General features: G+C 38.7%; 1 protein-coding gene across 12 annotated transcripts in view; it reads right to left on the bottom strand.

The window, feature by feature from the left end:
- The window catches only part of XPO4 (exportin 4), a 105,532-nt gene that overhangs the window by 53,188 nt on the left and 32,603 nt on the right, over positions 1-19,741 (bottom strand). For 9 of the 12 annotated variants that reach the window (XR_001486249.4, XR_012426706.1, XM_065532928.2 and 6 more), the window contains 2 exons: positions 10,980-11,096; positions 10,109-10,262 (listed from right to left, as the gene is read on the bottom strand). Coding sequence is in view for 7 of the 12 variants with exons in the window: in XM_065532928.2 (XP_065389000.1) it covers positions 10,109-10,262; positions 10,980-11,096 (271 nt within the window). In the remaining 5 variants the exon portion in view is untranslated. Of the gene's footprint in view, positions 1-617; positions 734-8,737; positions 10,263-10,979; positions 11,097-19,741 lie in introns of those variants that run through there. The other 3 variants (XR_012426705.1, XM_074021630.1, XM_074021633.1) reach the window with 2 other exon arrangements.

Here is a 19,741-nt window from a genome sequence, read left to right as displayed (position 1 = left end):
GGACAGCTTAATCGCACCCTGTACTGACTGTCACTGGATAATCCTACTAAATCTTCGGTCTCAAGTTCTCATACGACAAACGGCATTATCATTAAATACGTACATCTTAACATGAAGGGGGGAAAACATCATCTTTGGAAATACACAAGTCCTTAAATATGCAATTAAGTTTATCCACTAACACTTTCAGTAAGGGTATCGTTTTGTGATTGTGAATGACACTCAAAAAAAATAATTAAATGAGGCATACAATAGCTACACATTATCCTCAAGCAAATACGGACAATCTGAAAATTTCCTCTGCCTATTCTTATGATTACTTTACAATACAGATAGATCTTGTAGCAAAAATGGGCATTTCACATGAGGAATAAATGCTTTACTCCCTTCATCTTTCCATACTATTTTTTACCCTACTTCATCAGTAAAACAAAGTTTCAGGAGGTACAGCAAGCCCATTTTCTTTCTTAAATATTTAATCCCTTTCGCTATTAAATTTTCTAACAACAAAAACTGCTACTTCTCCTTCTGGCACAGCACAGAACCAACGACCCCAGTCTTACAGCCCACACAGTCCAAGCAACCACAAATCCTTTGAAAGACAGGAGTGACCTTACCTGAATGTTTTCCCAAGCCTTGCCTCCAAACAGTAAAGGCTGGCTTTACTGGAAATCCAATTTAGGTGAAAGCTTCTGTATCCCATTACTACTCTATAATCCAGTTAGCTTTCCCCAAGAGATTAAGTTTAAAAAAAAAAAAGTTTACCAAAACCAAATCAGATCCACAAAAATAGAATACCAATAAAAGGCAGTGTAACCAAACTAAAAAAAGAAATATCACTGAAGCCAACATACCACACATACCTGCCAAACATTCTTGTTACAAAATGATATTGTCACTTATGATTAGGATTGCCAAAACCCTTAAGCATTTATGGACACCAGGTGAACTACTAGCCGAACTATATTTATAGTAAACAAACATCCAAAAACTGAGCTAATACTTCTGAACCAGTTTCCTTCAATAATTAAATAATAAATATATAACAATAAATATTTACTGAGCATCTGTGCTAGGGTCTAACAATGCAGTGAGCAAAAGCATGGCCCATGCGTTCACGGAGCTTCGTGCAGTAGGTAAACAGACACCACTGTTCTCCCTCAATATCCGGAGGGGGACTGGTTCCAGAGCCTCCTGTGGTTACCAAAATCCAGAGATGCTCTGATATAAATCCACAGTCTCTATTATAAAATGGCATCGTATTTGCATGTAACTTATAAACATCCCATATACCTTAAATCACCTCTAGATTAATTATAATACCCAACACTATGTAAGTGCTATGTACATTGTTGCACTGTTTTTAAAATTTGCATTTTTTAAATTGTTGTATTGTTATTTTTTATTTAGAATATTTTTGATCCTCAGTTGAATCCAAGGATGTGGGACCCACAAATTTGGAGGGCTAACTGTACTTAAATAATCAAAGGAATGAAAAATTACAGCGAGAAGGGAGCCAAACGGGAAAAAAATCATATACAACATGCAAGGGGAAAACAGCAAAAGAAAGCCAACCTGGTCTAGGCTGAAGTACAATTAGGAGGGGATCAGGCAAAGACAGAGGACCCGGCAGAGAAGCCGCACATGCCAGAAACAAGGCAGAAGGCACGTGGCCTGCGAGTGCAGCTCTACCAGAAGAGCTACGAGAGGGAGGCGGTGACGAGATCGCCCCGGACCCTAGCGCCCACTTTCAAACGGGGAAGATGGTATGACGGAGGACCACAGGACTAGGACACTTTCTTTGCACAACAACGATCTAAAACAGAATGAGAAGCAAGTCAATTGTCTCAAGAGTCTCAGGGTAACATGGGGCTACAAAGTGCAGAGGAATTTACTCTCTGGGTGAACATCTACCAAATCCCAGAAACTGTGGACTTTGCACCACTGGGTCTGGATAGGTGGATGCTTTCATAAATCACCTGCTGCACATAGAAAACCCACATATAATAATCCTCAACAAATATAATGGTTTGCAGATAATATAATCATGTATATAATTCATTAGCATTAATAAGCAAGTTCAGCAAGATTACAGGATACAAGATCGACATACAAAAATCATTTGTGTTTTTCCCTATACAGTGTGAAAATGAAATTAAAAAACAATTTACAATTGAATAATAAAAGAATACTGACAAGTCTGAGCAACACAGAAAAACCCCATCTCTACAAAAATCAGCATCATGAAGCGTGCTACAGTCCCAGCTACTCAGAAGGCTGAAGTTGAGAGGATCGCTTGAGCCCAAGAGGTCGAGGCTGCCGTGAGCCGTGATTACACCCCTACACTCCAGCCAGGGCAACAGGGTGAGACCCAGTCTCAAAAAAAAAAAAAGTACTTAGAATACATTTAATAACCTTTTACTCTGGAAACTATGAAACAGCGTTGAAATAAATTAAAAAAAAAAAAAACTTTAATAAATAAATCCAGGCCAAGCACAGTGGCTCATGCCTGTAATCCCAGCACTTTTGGATGCCAAAGCGGGAGGATTACTTGAGCCCAGGACAGTTTGAGGACAGGCTGGGCAACACAGTGGGACCCTGCCCTACAAAAAAATTTAAAAATTAGCCAGGTGTGATGTGTACCTGTGGTTCTAGCTACTCGGGAGGCTGAGGCAGGAGGATCACTTGAACTCAGAGGTCAAGCCTGCAGTGAGCCATGATCATGCCACTACACCTCAGCTTTGGTGACAGAGAAAGACTCTATTTGTATAAATTAATAATAATTTTTAAAAATCAGAAAACTTAACTTTGTTTTTTGTTTGTTTTTGTTCTAAGAGACAAGGTCTTCCTCCGTTGCCCAGGCTGGAGTGCAGTGGTGCAATCATAGCTCAAGGTAACTTTGAACTCCCAAGCTCAAGCCATCCTCCTGCCTCAGCCTCCCAAAGTGCTGAGATTCAGGTGTTAGTCACCGTGTGCTGCATCTACTTTCTTTTTAAAGGGTACAATGCCAGGTAAAAATAGACAATAGTTGGAAGAAATACTGATTACTCAAAAAAAGAGAGGACAGAAGAAAATACTTCACAAGGGCTTTATACATATGTGTGCTTTAATATTCTATCATTCTCCTTGCAATTCTATCAGTTTAAAAAACTATAATAAAACACATCTTACCTGTCGGTAACAGACGATGGTGACTACCTGATTCCTTGAAACATCATCTCTTTGCTTCCCAAACACACCCTGCCTTGTTCTCCCATCCACTTGTCTTAATTGGCTTTCTTATTTTCTTTTGCTTCTTCCTGCTTTTTAACTACTGATGCACCTAAAGGTCCTGACATGGATCCTCTGCTTCTCCTTGGACCATCTCTCTTACTTCCTTAACTTCAAGGGCCCCATCAGAGCACTCTCCCACAACTTTATCTCCACCCCAATCTCCTTCTATCTTCTACCAATGGTGCAGCTGACCTGTGTAAAGTGGGTTTCTAAACTGTGGCATGATGGGTACTTTTAAAGGCTTCATTAAGACATAATTCACACAGTACGCAATTTACCCACTGAGTGTCCAGGTCAATGATTTTAGCATATTCACAAATTTGTGCAACCACAACCGTGATCTAATCTTGGAACATTTCCATTGTGCCAGAAAGACCCCGTATGCTTTAGCAGTCACCTCCCACATTCTTCCAATCACCCCAGTTCTAGGTAACCACTAACCTTTCTGTCTCTATAGATTTGCCCATCCTGGACATTTCATACAAATGTTATCATAGAATTTGTGGTCTTTTGTGAATGGCTTTTTTCACTCAGTATAATGTTTTTTACATATGTTGTAGCATGTATCAGTAACTCATGCCTTTTTATGACAAGTAATATTCCCATGATATGGATATACCACATTTTATTTATCCATTCATCAGCTGATAGCCATTTGGGTTGTTTCTACTCATATAGTATGAATAGCCTATTCATATAGTACTGCTCTGAACATTCACGTACAAGTTTTTGTGTGGATGACTATTGATACTTTGGGTCCAATAATCGCCTGTGTGGGGCTGTTCCATGCTTTGTAGGATGTTTAGGATGTTTAGCAGCATCCCTAGCCTCAACCCAACAGCTGCCAGTAGCATTTCCTGAGTGGTTACAATCAATATTGTCTCAAGACACCACCAAATGTACCAACCATACAAAATTGTTCCTGGATGAGAATCAATGTTAAAGAGTTATGATTTGTTTGTTTTCTTTTTCTTTCTTCTTCTTCTTTTTTTTGGAGACAGTCTTCACTCTATCCCTCAGGCTAGAGATAGAGTGCAGTGGTGCAATCTCAGTTCACTGCAACCTCTGATTCCCAGGCTCAAGCAATTCTCCTGCCTCAGTCCCCAAATAATGGGGTCACAGGTGTGTATCACCACACCTGGCGATTTTTTGTAAGAGATGGGGTGTATTAAGTCCATTCTCAGGCTGCTGATAAAGACATGCCCGAGATTCAGCAATTTACAAAAGAAAGAGGTTTAATTGGACTTACAGTTCCACGTGGCTGGAGACATATGGAACAATCATGGCGGAAGGCAAAGAAGAACAAGTCCTGTCTTACATGGATGGCAGCAGGCAAAGACAGAATGAGGAAGACGCAAAAGTGGAAACCCCTGATAAAACCATCAGATCTTATGAGACTTATTCACTACCGTGAGAACAGTATGGGGGAAACCGTCCCCATGACTCAATTATCTCCCACCAGGTCCCTCCCACAACACATGGGAATTATGAGAGTACAATTCAAGATGAGATTTGGGTGGGGACACAGAGCCAAACCACATCATGAGGTTTTGCCATGTTGCCCAGGCTGGTCTCAAACTCCTGAGCTCCAGCGATCCACCAGCCTTGGCCTCCCAAAGTACTGGGATTACAAGCATGAGCCACTGCACCCAGCCAAGTTATGATTTCATTAGTGAAACTTTGTATGAGCACAAATCTTGACCTAAGAACACTGTAATACAAGTTATTAACTATGATAGCATTAATGCCCTTAAATATTAATATCTATTTACTCTTTACATTATTTTGTCAGTATCTCTCTATGCACATCCTAGAGCCACTGCTCAGTCAGCTTCAGTTGGTTTTCTCAATATTTTAATTAATATTTTAATACAGTACTTTATATAAGAAATTACCTTTTCAGGCTGGGCACAGTGGCTCACGCCTGTAATCCCAACACTTTGGGAGGCCGAGATGGGCGGATCACAAGGTCAGGAGATCGAGACCATCCTGGCTAACACGGTGAAACCCTGTCTCTACTAAAAATACAAAAAAATTAGCCGGGCGTGGTGGCAGGCACCTGTGGTCCCAGCTACTCGGGAGGCTGAGGCAGGAGAATGGCATGAACCCGGGAGGTGGAGCTTGTAGTGAGCTGAGATTGCGCCACTGCACTCCAGCCTGGGGGACAGAGCAAGACTCTGTCTCAAAAAAAAAAAAAGAAATTACATTTTGGTCTTGTTCTGTTGCCCAGGCTGGAGTGCAGTGGTGTGATGACAGCTGACTGCACCCTCAAAATCCTGGCCTCAAGAAATCTTCCCACCTCGGCCTCTCAAACAGAAATGAAACCCTAAGTCCACACAAAAATTATAGATGAATTCTCACAGCAGCATTATTAACAATAGTCAAAAAGGGGAAACAACTCAACTGTCCATCAACTGATAAATGGATTTTAAAAGTGGTATATCCGTACACTATTATGGCAATAAAAAGGAAGGAAGAACTGATTGATGCTGCAGGCTACGAAATGATCTTGAAATCATTATGCTAAGTGAAAGAAGCCAGGATGGGTGCAGTGGATGACACCAGTAATCCAGCACTTTGGGAGGTCAAGGCGGGCAGATCACTTGAGGCCAGGAGTTCAAGACCAGCCTGGTCAACATGGTGAAACTCCATCTCTACTAAAAAATACAAAATTAGCAGGGTGTAGTGGTGTGTGCCTATAGTCCCGGCTACCCGGGAGGCTGAGGCAGGAAAATCGCTTGCACCCAGGAGGCGGAGGTTGCAGTGAGCTGAGACTGCGCCACTACACTCCACCATGGGAAACAGTGAAACTCCGTCTCAAAAAAAAAAAAAAAAAAAAAAAAAGAAGCCAATCACAAAGGACCACATATTATATGATTCCATTTATACGTCAGGTCTAGAATAGGCAAATCCATCGACAGAAAGTGACTGCTAAGGACTGGAGAAGGTAGAAATGCAGACTAACTGCTAATGGACACAGGGTTTCTTTTTGGGATGATGAAAATGTTTTAAAACTACTGACAATTATTGCTGTACAACTCTATGAAGATACTAAAAAACACTGAATTGGCCGGGCGCGGTGGCTCAAGCCTGTAATCCCAGCACTTTGGGAGGCCAAGACGGGCGGATCACGAGGTCAGGAGATCGAGACCATCCTGGCTAACACGGTGAAACCCTGTCTCTACTAAAAAAAATACAAAAAACTAGCTGGGTGTGGTGGCGGGCGCCTGTAGTCCCAGCTACTCGGGAGGCTGAGGCAGGAGAATGGCGTGAACCCGGGAGGCGGAGCTTGCAGTGAGCTGAGATCCGGCCATTGCACTCCAGCCTAGGTGACAGAGCAAGACTCCGTCTCAAAAAAAAAAAAACAAAAAACAAAACAAAACAAAAAAAAACAGTGAATTATACATTTTAAATGGGTATATAGTATAGTGTGTGAATTACATCTCAATAAAACTATTATTGAGGCTGGGCACGTTGGCTCACGCCTGTAATGCCAGCACTTTAGGAGGCTGAAGGAGGAGTTTGAGGCCAGCCTGGCCAACACAGCAAGACTCCATCTCCACAAAAATTAAAACAAAAAAATTAGTCAGGGCCAGGTGCGGTGGCTCCTGTCTGTAATCCCAACACTTTGGCAGGCCAAGGTGGGTGGATCAACTTGAGGCCAGGAGTTCAAGACCAACGTAGCCAACATGATAAAACCCGTCTCTACTAAAAATACAAAAATAAGCTAGGTGTGGTGGTGCATGCCTGTAATCCCAGCCATCTGAGTAGGGATTACATGCCTGTAATCCCTACTCAGATGGCTGAGGCATGAGAATCACTTGAACCCAGGTGGCAGAGGTTGCAGTGAACCAAGATAGTGCCACTGCACTCCAGCCTAGGTGACAGAGCAAGATTCTGTCTCAAAAATAAATAAATAAAAACAAAATTATCTCAATATAAAAAGATACAAAAAAGAAAGCAGATTAGAAAAAATTATGAATGGGGATTGTTACTCACAGTCTCATTTAACATGACACCATTCTAAATTATCAAAACACACATTTTCCACGATTTATTATTTGTCTATCCTGAGACAAATTTTATTTTATATTTTATTTTATTTTTATTTTATTTTATTATTTTATGTTGAGACAGGGTCTCTTCTGTTGCCCAGGGTGAGTGCAATGGCATGATCATGGCTCACTGCAGCTTCAACCTCCCAGGCTCAAGCAATCCTCCTACCTCAGCCTCCCGAATAGCTGGGACTACAGGCACACACCACCACATCTAGCTAACATTTGTATTTTTTTTGTAGAGATAGGGTTGTGCTATGTTGCCCATGCTGGTCTCGAACTCCTAGACTCAAGCAATCCTCCCACCTCAACCTCCCAAAGTTCTGGGATTACAAGAGTGAGCCACCGCATCCAGCAGATAAACCATCTTTTAAAAGGCATCAATTCAACACTTTTAAACTAAGTTAAATTTGATTATTTAGACCCTCTGCATGGTACAAGGCTGCATAATTATTCCATTCTTTCCTTACTGATTGAATGGTAGATCTCCAGGTAATTTACAAAATTAGAAATTAGTCAGAATTGAGTTCCTTGAAATTGATTTCCCTAATGAGTGCTAAATCTGTAGCTTAGTTTAATCTCACTGCCAAGTTCTTTCTCCCACACTTAAAGTTAATCCACTCAAAGAATACTTAGCTGTAGTGCAGTCAGCCAACAAATGGCACTATATGAAAAGGTCACACCAGAACTCACTTACAAGCCATGAAGCAAAATATCCTCAAGTCGAAAACCAAGATATACTTTCTTTAAACAAGGAATTATTTCCTTTGGCAACACTGCAGTATTGCTTATCATTTTCAGATGACAGGTTTTCCAAAGCTTTACCTAAGTACTTTATAAAATATTGTGTGTGTGTGTAACTTTTAGACAAGCTTTGTTTCCAAACTCCCAGAGAACTGTTTCTTTTTATGAAATAGTCACTCTCTACCAACTGTATTTCCCTTAAAACAGACACTTTAAAATATATGCAGTGTAACTTTTGTTGATTTTTTTCCCTACATGTATAATTAATATTTTGATAGCTCCATATGGACTGATATTTTTAAAATATGTCTCAAGGTTTTTCAGTATCTTTTCTTTCCCCACTGAAAACACTGGAGCAAGAAGTTGAATCCAATCTCTCTCCCCAACTGCAAGATCCTGTTGTGGTGGTCCCCACAGCTATCACCATTGGCTCCCCTGAATAAAGTCTGCCTTACCAACTTTATTTAAAAAAAAAAAAAAGAAAAAAAAAAAACCTGGAACAAAAATATTGACACACTGAAAGGGAAAATTTCTTAAAAAGCAAACCTAAGCAATTAGGCACCTCTTGACAACCAGAAAGAATTAAGGTAATATATTAAAGACAAAAGTTGGTTATTAGGAGAAAGATGATTACAGAATAAGAATAAAAGGAAACGGTGACTGACCTTGCTGTAAGCTTTGCCCCACAACGCAGCAGCTCACATGACCGCTTTCGGGAAAGAAACCTGGGGAACTCGTGGTTGAAGGAGTCAGACGCACTTTATCTGACACAGCCTTTCTACTACGTGAATAGACTAAGTTTAAAAGGAAGAAGGAGTTACACCCCACCACACTCCTTAAATGTCATAATTTTACCAGCCACAAATAATTAGTGAGTTTCTATGTATGTAAACGTGGCTCCTCTTGGCTCTGTTACAATGAAGATTACTCCCACCCTAGATCTCTGATCTGACTTCACATCTATTTCCTGTCTGCTTATCATCGGTCTTTTTCTTCTGAACAGACTCCCAGATTAAAGACATCTAGAACAGGTCACATTAAATTTCCTATACTGCAGAGACGTACTGGATCAACAAAGAAGAGTGTAAAAGACCCCTAGTTATATAATGAACTATTTAATTCAAGGGGCTATTATAGAGCTCAATAAATAGCAAGTAACTCCTGAATGTTTTAAATGCAGTTTCATTTAATCCACACAACAATCCACACCCCCATTTTACATTTGGAAAAGCTGGGACTCAGAGAGGCCCAGGAGATTTCCCTAAGATCAGCAGAGGCTTGAATCCAGATCTATCGGACTTCACACAGCAAATGGGTAGCCACTGTATACTACTATCAACAGGCAGCAGACATCCTAGCACCGCAAATGAGACAGCGGTTCCTTAAAGTTTATGAAACACAAGTATCTCTACTTTAAGTAACTAATTTAAAAAGCAGATACATGCATTGATAATACAACCCACTTAAACTTCTGAATAATTTCCGAAAAGCAAAATTCTCATCTTTTTATACCGGTAAAGGCCCTTGAAGAACAAACATATTACTAACTTATTATCTACACTGCACTCCAAACTAGCTTACAGTCAGTCAAACAAAAAATCAGACATAATTACATGTCCAAGGAAAAAATGATTCAGTTTCTTAAAAGGTACTTTCTACCTGTTTTCTTTTCCTTCCCTAAGAATATTGCTAATTCTAAATTAGCAATAGCTCCGTCATCCACCACGTTTCTGTATATTCTAACTTCTTCTACAAAGGAGTAAATAAACTTTTAAATTTTCTAGTATCATTCTAGTATCCAGTATTCAAACTTCTTCTACAAAGGAGTAAATAAACTTTTAAATTTTCTAGTGTTATTCTAGTATCCACTGTCTTTTGGCATTGTAAGATAAAGAAATTAAATTCTATTTCTTAAAAAAAATCTTATTTTCTTTCAACATGTTTTATAAAAGCTGCAGAGGTTAAAGACTCCAAGCTGTAATTAAGTCACCTATGAAAATTACCACAGATAAACTATTAATTTGTTAAAAGGATATAATTTGGAGGAAGAAAGTTCCAGCTCAAGACTTGATTGGCGAGTGCAAGGTAACGCTGAAACACTGAAGACATCTGAGCACTGAGGTTTTCCCGCCTGCTGAACTCCTGCAGAACTTCAACAGTTAACATGAAGATCTGACGAAGGTCTTCTTCCTATAGTCAATAAATCACAAATATTTTATATGAAAAATTTATTCAAAATGTATTCCCTTTTAGAATCATGAAACCAAACAAACACCTTAAAATTTCCAATGGAAAACACAATTTCCTTAAGAACGTGTTCCATTTTTAGGCCTCTACTTGTAATTTACATCGCAGTAGCTTTCGAGTGACGCCAGCTGGAATACGTGTACTCGGATATAAATGCTACTTCCATAGAGAGGAGAGTCTCTGACAACTTCTGCAGAGCTGGAGGAGTCAGTTGCTATAGTGCAGAGCCCTAGGATTTAAGCCAATGCCTTCACATAACTTTACTCCAGAGCCAAACAATACATACAAGACAAAGAGCCCGCACCATCTGCAATAACGTTTGAAATACATGGCCTTCTGGCATTCTTCCAGACCTATTTTTAAGGCCAGCAGAGTCCCATCAATTGAATTAGTTATATCTAAACACAATAAGAAATACATAATAAACTAAAGATCTTTATAGAAGTATTTTTTTTAAGACTAGAATTAAACGAGTAATTTTAAACCATCAACTGCATTCACCAAACCTATCACTTTACTGTGTCCTTTGAAATCAAAAAACAAATCCTGAAGTACAGGCTATCATTCAACTACATAAAAATATCCTCACGTCATTAGGAATAGATGGAGTAAAAAGTGAATGATCCGATAATTAAAACTCAAGAACGAAACTACCAATACCTGAAAAACTCTTTTGCAGTTACCATGGAATTCCATGCTCAATCCAATGTTGCTAGTTTTACTCGAACTTGAAAATTCACTCAATAGTGCAGTCAGAATAGAACAGGCCAGAGTTTGCTGTAATTGTTTGATAAGAAATAATTGTGAGGCATTACGGTTTCAATGCTTTGTTTCAATGCATTTGTTCAAACATAACAGAACATTTTCTCCCTAATTTTAGATCTTCCACTGCGTCTTTAGATCTCATAACAGTCAGAAAATTAGATACGACAAAATAAATATTAGCTCTCCTCTCTAAGTCGTCTAGTCAGTGTTAATAGTACTTCCTCAAATGCTGTTATACAAATCCATCTCACACTTGAACTCAGGACACACTGTTCCTATTCAATAGTGGAATTCAAACGGTATTTTAAAATAATCAATGTTGAAGGTATTATTTTGTTTAATTCGCAGAACAATCTATATCCTCATTTTACATTTGAGGGAAGTGACTCAGAGTACTTATCTAAGGCCAGCTGAGATTTCAACCCATGTTTGTTTGACTCCTTGTTGTGTCTGTAAAATGCATTCCCAAATAGATGAAAAGTAAAACAAATTTTATAGTGTCCAGAATTTTATAGCCAGGTAATACCCAAAATTTTTTAAATAGAAAAATGAAGATTTTTCCTTCTCATTGTTTCTATCCAACAGGCTCTTAATATCAAATCATTGATTTTATTCCCAGACTATTTAGCGTCAAGGTACCAAGGATGGAAAGAGGATACAAAGTATCTTGGCAGCTTTCCAGGAGTTAAACAGAAATATGCACACTACCTCTGAACAACGAAAGATTAAAGCCAAGATGATACTATTTGTGCAAGCTCATCCAACAGCTGAACACAGTCATACCCCCCCCCACCAACTGCAACATCTTTGTTCAGAAATGCTTCTGATGTCAGTACCTTGACCTTCCAGATACTTATCTTGGCAAATCTTAGCAAATAACTTCATGATATTAAATTCCTAAAAATTGGCATGAAATATCTGTTGAAGGTGAGTGATGGTTCCATGAGTGACTAATAGACAATTTGTCCATTTTGTGTATGTCAGAAATTTTCCTTTAAAAAAATGTAAACATAGGCTGGACACAGTGGCTCAGTCTGTAATCCCAACACTTTGGGAGGCCAAGGCAGGCGATCACCTGAGATCAGGAGTTCGAGACCAGCCTGGCCAACATGGTGAAACCCCGTCTCTACTGAAAACACGAAAAAATCAGCCGGGCATGATGGCAGGCACTTGTCATCTCAGCTACTTGGGACGCCAAGGCAGGAGTATCGCTTGAACCTGGGAGGTGGAGGTCGCAGTGAGCCGAGATCGCGCCACTGCACTCCAGTCTGGGCAACAGAGTGAGACTCCGTCTCAAAAAAAAAAGTAAACTTATTCTTATTTGCCTCTTAATCTCAACTAAAACAAGCGTGACTTGTTTATCATATAGCTAATATTACAGCTAATATTTATGAAAGGCACAAAACCCCACACATGAAGGAAGTGTCTCAGACTTTTCCACACCTGGAAGTAAGCGGAAATTCTCGAGGGAATCCAGGGGTGTGATCAAAGATGCAACAATGAAAGTTCTCTGAATGCTACTGGTTTGGCATAAACACACACATTTTGTAATTTTACTTCAAAATATACATGACTTAATATAAAAATGTCCCCTCCTCCCAAAATCTTCAAGAAACCCATTTAACTGCCTATGTATGGCCCCAGGCTCTTGGAGAGAAAGAAGCCAGGCACTGAGGCCTCTCACAGGAAAAACAGCTGATCACATATTTCTGTTGTTTTCTGTTTAAAGGGATCTCAAACATTCAGAAAGTAGAATCCCTTCATTTTGTGGTTAACAAAATGGTTTTCAAAAATTTTCTTTTAAAATGAGTAATGATTATAGTGCCAGCAATTAACATTAGATAGATACATTTAAATAACATCAGGATCAACTATAAACATGATTTTTAAACACAGCTAGGCTTTGGGGAAAGTAGACGTTAAATCAAATTAATAAGATTCAGAGAAAAAAGTTAATTCACAATGATCTAATGATGAATCTCAAGATCCTAGGATCCTAAAAGCATTTTTTCATTTAGACTTAGCTTTCCACTTATCCTAAGACTCCAGTCAATAAAACATTATAAACACATCTAAATGTTTGAGAAAACTTGTCTTACCAAAAACAGAAATTAATTTCTGACTCTCAGATGAGATAACCTATTAAAAACAGAATTCACACGTAACATATAAAAACCTGCAAGCTGAAAGAACCCAGAAGCACTCATTAAACAAATTATTATTCTTACAAATAAATAATCTATACTAATTTTTCACAAGTAATTTACAACTTTCCACAGATTGTGTTTTACTGCATTCACCACAAAATGCCTTATTTTGAAACTACCACCATATTCAAGTCTTCAGGAACATCTCTCTAATTAATGATCACAAGCATATGTATTCACAAAAGCTTTACTTTTTCACGTGAAACAAACATTTCCCAAGATAACGTGTGGTTTATGGTCAAGATGAGAAACAAATGAGTGAAGGAGAGGGGCAGGGCAACGACAAGTGAAAGCCCTGCTAAAGCTCCTCCTGCAACTACCAACTTCATCACACAAAACAAGGAGCCCCGTGGCGTGGAACTGCTTTTTAGTTACAGCAAGGAACACGTCCCACCACAACAGCCAACTTCCACACTAATGAAGTACAACTTCACCCACAAAAACAAGTACATTCGTAATCGATGAGAATTTAGAACAAAATGCACTTATAGACTTAGCCCCCTGAACACATAAGAATCTTTTGTTTTAAAATAATTTTTCATCCTACAAAAATATACTTCTATCTTAGAAAAACCAGAAATTATAGAAAAGCACAAAGAAAATAAAATTGTCTACAATCCTATCATCCAGGAGTTATTACTGTAACATTGATAGCTTTCTAATTTTTTAGTGCACAGATATAAATTTTTATATACCATTGATATCAACCCATATATAGTTTTACATTCTACTTTTGCACTTTATACCTATGAAATAAAAAGAAAAAAATCTAACAACAAGTGTGTTCTATTTAAATACATCATTTAAAGACTTAAGAAATACATAAAAATAAATTATCATACAGCATTGTTAGAGGTATTGCAAGAACTCAAATATTCCGGCTTTGACTGTATCTACAGTTATCGGCTTCCAAAGAACTAAAACTCAATAGGATATTTTCATCATTAAAAGATACCAAATAGTATAAGCTCTCCTTAATTTGGAAATCCTGTAGGAATATGAGATTACCATCATAAATATTAATCATACTACACTAGTCTGGCTCAAAGGTGCCAAATGAATAGAGACTCCTGGAGAATGATGAATAATTAAACATTGATTATACATTAAGAGAGCAAAGTACTTCAACACATATCAACAAAGTATTTCTCCCTATTCATAGGGGAATTAAACATATCACTAAATGTCTAGGACTCACTTCTAAATATGTTTGCTCATTTTCAATATTTAATTATGGATTAAATCCCCTTAAAATGAAGTTACTCTCACATTGTGTTGTAATGAAGATCGCTAGGGAAGCAAGCCAAAAATAAAACTCCCAAGGGAGAACAGAGGACAGCTTCTTCCCAGGACAGAGAGGAAAGAAAAAACATTCAAGCATCAAATCTGCCGAGAGGAGATCACCAGCTTTAGCTTTTCTTACCCTTGAAGAATTTTCTTATCTGCCTCCTTCAGTCGGCTGGTCTCAGTGGGCATCCCAAGTGCACCCCCGAACTCACCCTCTACTAACCAGTATCTTCGAGTGCTGCCCCTCTGGCCTTTGTCAAAGTCAGAGCCAGATATTTTTCCCTATCAGAGACAGTGGCTCTGATACTTCAGACAGCCAGAAACAAAAGCTGTACTAATCAATGTCAGTGAAATCGGATCAAAGTTGACTGACTGATTGATAAAAGACTGCCATACTAAAATTCACAGGAATTTGCTCAGTATAAAATACAAATCTTAAGACTTCTAAGAGGTTAATACAACAATACTTCACTTATCTAAGATCATAAAGAATTAAGTTAATATCTGTTAATTTTGTAAATGCAGCAAGCAAATATTTTTAATGAAACTTCCTATAAATTTTTCTTAAGGAATTATTTCTATGGCAATTATTATATGATATTATAGTTAAGTGACTACTTGGAAGCTACCAAAACATAAGGAGCCTTCCACCCGTTGGCAGCGTGGTGCCAGATCCCAATGCTTGTTGATTTATGTCTGCTTCATAGCTTTTCTCAACCATCCTTTGTTGTTGTCTATCATTCACTGCTGCTGGCAATTTGACTGCCACTAACGTGTACTTCTAAATGGATCATTTTCATTTGCTCACAAGTTAGAAACCAAATAAAATTTATTAAAATTACATCTAAAATAAATTATAAATAAAAACACTCTGCAGGACTCTCTTAGGAGTCCAATACAAGAATCCTGTTTGAATCAGTTAGAAAATCTGGGCTCTAACAGTCCAAGATTTCCTTCTTCAAATAACTGTGGTCAAAGCCCTTCATGTGCCTTGACCTCAGCTTTCTCACCTATAATAAGGGCTACCACCCTCTGCTCTTCCTAAGTTTCGTAATTGTCCTAAGGCTCAAATTGGATAATGCTTAAAAATACCATGTAATTACACCAGGTTACAAGAAGGTAAAGTAGCAGCTGTATTTTTTATCATTATCATAAAAAATAACAACCACCTATTTCGGCTTTTTTAAATTCTATTCCTTGATGATGATCTACATTCTGCAAAATTAAAATTACTAAATGTGTTACATCACTTAAAAAAGAGAGCTATAACTGAAGGTGTATCGATAATTAAAGCAATATAGCAGATGTTCAGTAAATGCTATTTGGATTAATGAATCAATGTTTATTTCTATGCCCAGCACCATGTTAACACAACAGAAGTTGGAAAATAAATGATGTGTTCCCTATTTTTTGGTTATTTAGACATTTCTACGAGAAAATTTTAATATGTCAAACAAGTAGAAGACCAATGTAATGAGGTGTCAAGGTTATAAAAAAAAGTCTAATTGTCTTCTTTCATTGAAGTACTGAAAATTCACAAGTTAATTCACGGGCTAACAATTTAAGTAACTCTTATCTTCACACTGAAAGTCATATAGCAGTATTCTCATTTATTTCTAGCAAAAGCCATTAATTTCAAGCTAGTGAAAAAATGCCCTTCAGAGATAGCTTGCCTCACTCACCAGCTTACTGTCACAAGCTCAAGATACTCAAACACTAACTCCAGCTGACAAAATAAAATACTCTTGTTCAGAGAGAGGATTTGTCTCTTATAATAGCCTGGCTCTTACCCCAGGAGCTTTATTACCAAGAATAAACTTTATGAAAGGTTGCCATACATAAAGCAGACTTCCAGCTGCTCTTCTATGCAAACATCAATGAGACTTATGATAAGAGAGATTAACTTGGCTATCACATCCAGGGGCTGCCGTAGACACGTGAATTTCTCACCCACTTCTCTCTAGTATGGCAAAGAGGAAGAAAGGATACTTAAATGCTAAATTAAACAGCTTTAAAAGTGATTTAACGTATGCCTACCGCTTTCAAAGGAAATAAGACAAATACAGATTATATATTTAAATACAGATTAAAATTTTAACTTAAAATAAAAAAAATTCTGCTACTTTCCTAGGAAGGCAAGTTTCCATATCCCTCCCAAGTTAGTACTGATAGCAGGTCTGACACTACTGCAAACTGAGACGAAATAACCATGGTAACCTTTAAAATCATGGAAGGAAAACATCATAACTGCCCACAAGCTTGAAACAACATATTATTTAATAACCATACAGGCAAGAATTAACGAAGAATACATCATTTTTTATACAAATTAGATATAATCTTTCCATAAAACTGTAGAGAACCAAGTCTTTAAGAAAATTCTGAAAGCATTTAAAGAAAGGCTAATGTGTTGGTTACCTGTATTTTTTAAAAACACGCACAAATTGGCAGAGTGTGGTGGCTCACACCTGTAATCCCAGCACTTTGGGAGGCTGAAGTGGGTAGATCACTTGAGGTAAGGAGTTCGAAACCAGCCTGGCGCAAATGGCAAAACCCCATCTCTACTAAAAATATAAAAATTAGCCTGGTATAGTGGCATGCGCTTGTAGTCCCAGCTGCTCGGGAGGCTGAGGCATGAGAATCGCTTGAACCCAGGAGGCGGAGGTTGTAGTGAGCTGAGATCATGCCAATGCACTCCAGCCTGGGTGACAGAGCGAGACTCCGTCTCAAAAAAAACCCACACACAAATGATTAGTTTTCACTCATAGCATAAACATTTTCTTCTGCTTTTCCATACTTAAAATATTGTTGGAGAGAAAAACACATGATTTACTATAGTTCACTTCCCAAGATTCTATGAAGAAAGCAGTGACAGACTACTAGGGAGAGAACACAAATACTTGCTGAATAGAAGTGAATATTATCACATTTATTTTACATATTAGTGAACTAATGCCTAGAGAAGTTAATTTAAGTTAGGTTGGCAATAAATGGTAGAGCTGGGATTTAAACCCAAGTGTGAATCCAAAATCAGTGTTCTATTATAGTACACTGCCTCTAAACCTGTATAAATGCAAACATGAGATGAGTACAGGGAAATGGACCATCAAAAATCAATTCTTGGCTGGGCGTGGTGGATCACACCTATAAGGCTGAGACAGGAGGATCACCTTGAGGTCAGGAGCTCAAGACAGCCTGGGCAACATAGTGAGACCTCACCTTTACAAAAGAATTTTAAAATTAGCCAGGTACAATGGCACGTACCAATAATCCCAGCTGAAGCTGAGGTGAGAGGATCACTTGAGCCCAGGTGACCAAGGCAGCAGTGAGCTATGAACATGTCACTGCACTTCAGCCTAGGCGAGAGAGCGAGGCCCTGTTTCTAAAACAACAAAACAAACAAATGAAACCAATACGCTTCAAAAGCGAAGGGGAAAAAGCCAGACTACACACAGACAGTTTCTGGCCAACGACGGTCGATGGAAATGTCCCTCTAGAAGAGATGTGAGGGGAAAATTAGTTACCTAATTTAATGGTTCATGAGGTCAACTCTTTCTTCATCTATAGAAAACCTTCAGTTAATTTTCTCTACTTTTCAAATGTCTCTTAAAAATCACCTTTATAAAGAAAGTTTCTAGCCAATACTAAATCAATGTTCTGATCAGTTATCATTCTCCTTTCTTACAGAGGTTTTAATCATCTTGTTCACTGTCATTTATGTCTGAGACTAAGAAAATATTAAGTAAATTCTTGAACCACTTACAAATTCTTAACAGTCCAAAAAGAAGAGAGGATGATATATGAAAATGTCTCAACTTCATTTTTTTTTTTTTTTTTTTTTTGAGACGGAGTCTCGCTCTGTCACCCAGGCTGGAGTGCAGTGGCCGGATCTCAGCTCACTGCAAGCTCCGCCTCCCGGGTTCACGCCATTCTCCTGCCTCAGCCTCCCGAGTAGCTGGGACTACAGGCGCCTGCCACCTCGCCCGGCTAAGTTTTTGTATTTTTAGTAGAGATGGGGTTTCACGGTGTTACCCAGGATGGTCTCGATCTCCTGACCTCGTGATCCGCCCGTCTCGGCCTCCCAAAGTGCTGGGATTACAGGCTTGAGCCACCGCGCCCGGCTCAACTTCATTTTTTAGGCCTTCCTAATGAGCTAGTTTCAAGCTACTAGGCAAGGACAAATAGGAACAGTGTATGCATTTAACTTGCCATATAAAGCAGAGAATATTTTTCACATTTAATGTTTTTAATACAGTCGCCAAAATAAATTTCATCCTGCAATCCTGAAATTAAATTCTACTTCCCACTATTGATTTCCTACTATTATAGTAGTTCTCAGCCCTGGTATTAAAAATTTGACTTTAGGCCAGGCATGGTGGCTGACACCTGTGATCTTTGGGAGGCCAAGGCGGGCTGATTGCTTGAGCCTGGAAGTTCGAGACCAGCTTGGGCAACGTAGCAACACCCTGTCTCTACAAAAATATAAAAAAATAGCTCAGTGGGGTGGCGTGCACCTGTAGCCCCAGCTCCTCAGGAGGCTGAGGTGGAAGAATCATCTGAGCATGCAGAAGTCAAGGCTGCAGTAAGCCAGGACTGCACCGCTGCACTCCATTACCTAGGCAACAGAGCAAGACCCAGTCTCAAAAGAAAAAAAAAAGAAAGGAAGAAATTTGACTTTAAAAATATCTTTGGAGTCTTTCATGAGAATATTACATTTATCCACTATTCTCAAAGTGTACACACTATGAAGAGAGCAAAATCCTATCTAATTGAACAGCGACATCTGTTCCAATCATTCTCAGAAGATCAGTTATTTCAGTGGCTCAAAAAAAATCCAATTGCCAGGTTGCAGTGGGACTAGTTTTTGTGCTGGGTCAAATTACCCAAGGGGAAAGGAAGCAGAGAACTCAGTTCCCAAGTATGTGCTCATTCCTGAGAGAGGCAAGGAACTCTTGATCCTTTGCCTGTGCCGTCCCAGTACTAACAAGCTACTTGTAGGGGGTGAGGGCAGGCCGCATAAATTCTACCCCAATACCAAAACCCTGGCTGGAATGATCACCAAACAAACAAGGGAAAGGTATTAGTCATAAATAGATAGATCTCAGAGTTACTAGTAATATTCCTCAAGTTTAGCCGGGCGCGGTGGCTCAAGCCTGTAATCTC

This window comes from Macaca fascicularis, chromosome 17, assembly GCF_037993035.2.
Source record: "Macaca fascicularis isolate 582-1 chromosome 17, T2T-MFA8v1.1".
NCBI lineage: Eukaryota > Metazoa > Chordata > Mammalia > Primates > Cercopithecidae > Macaca > Macaca fascicularis.
This window is presented reverse-complemented; position numbering and strand designations above follow the sequence as displayed.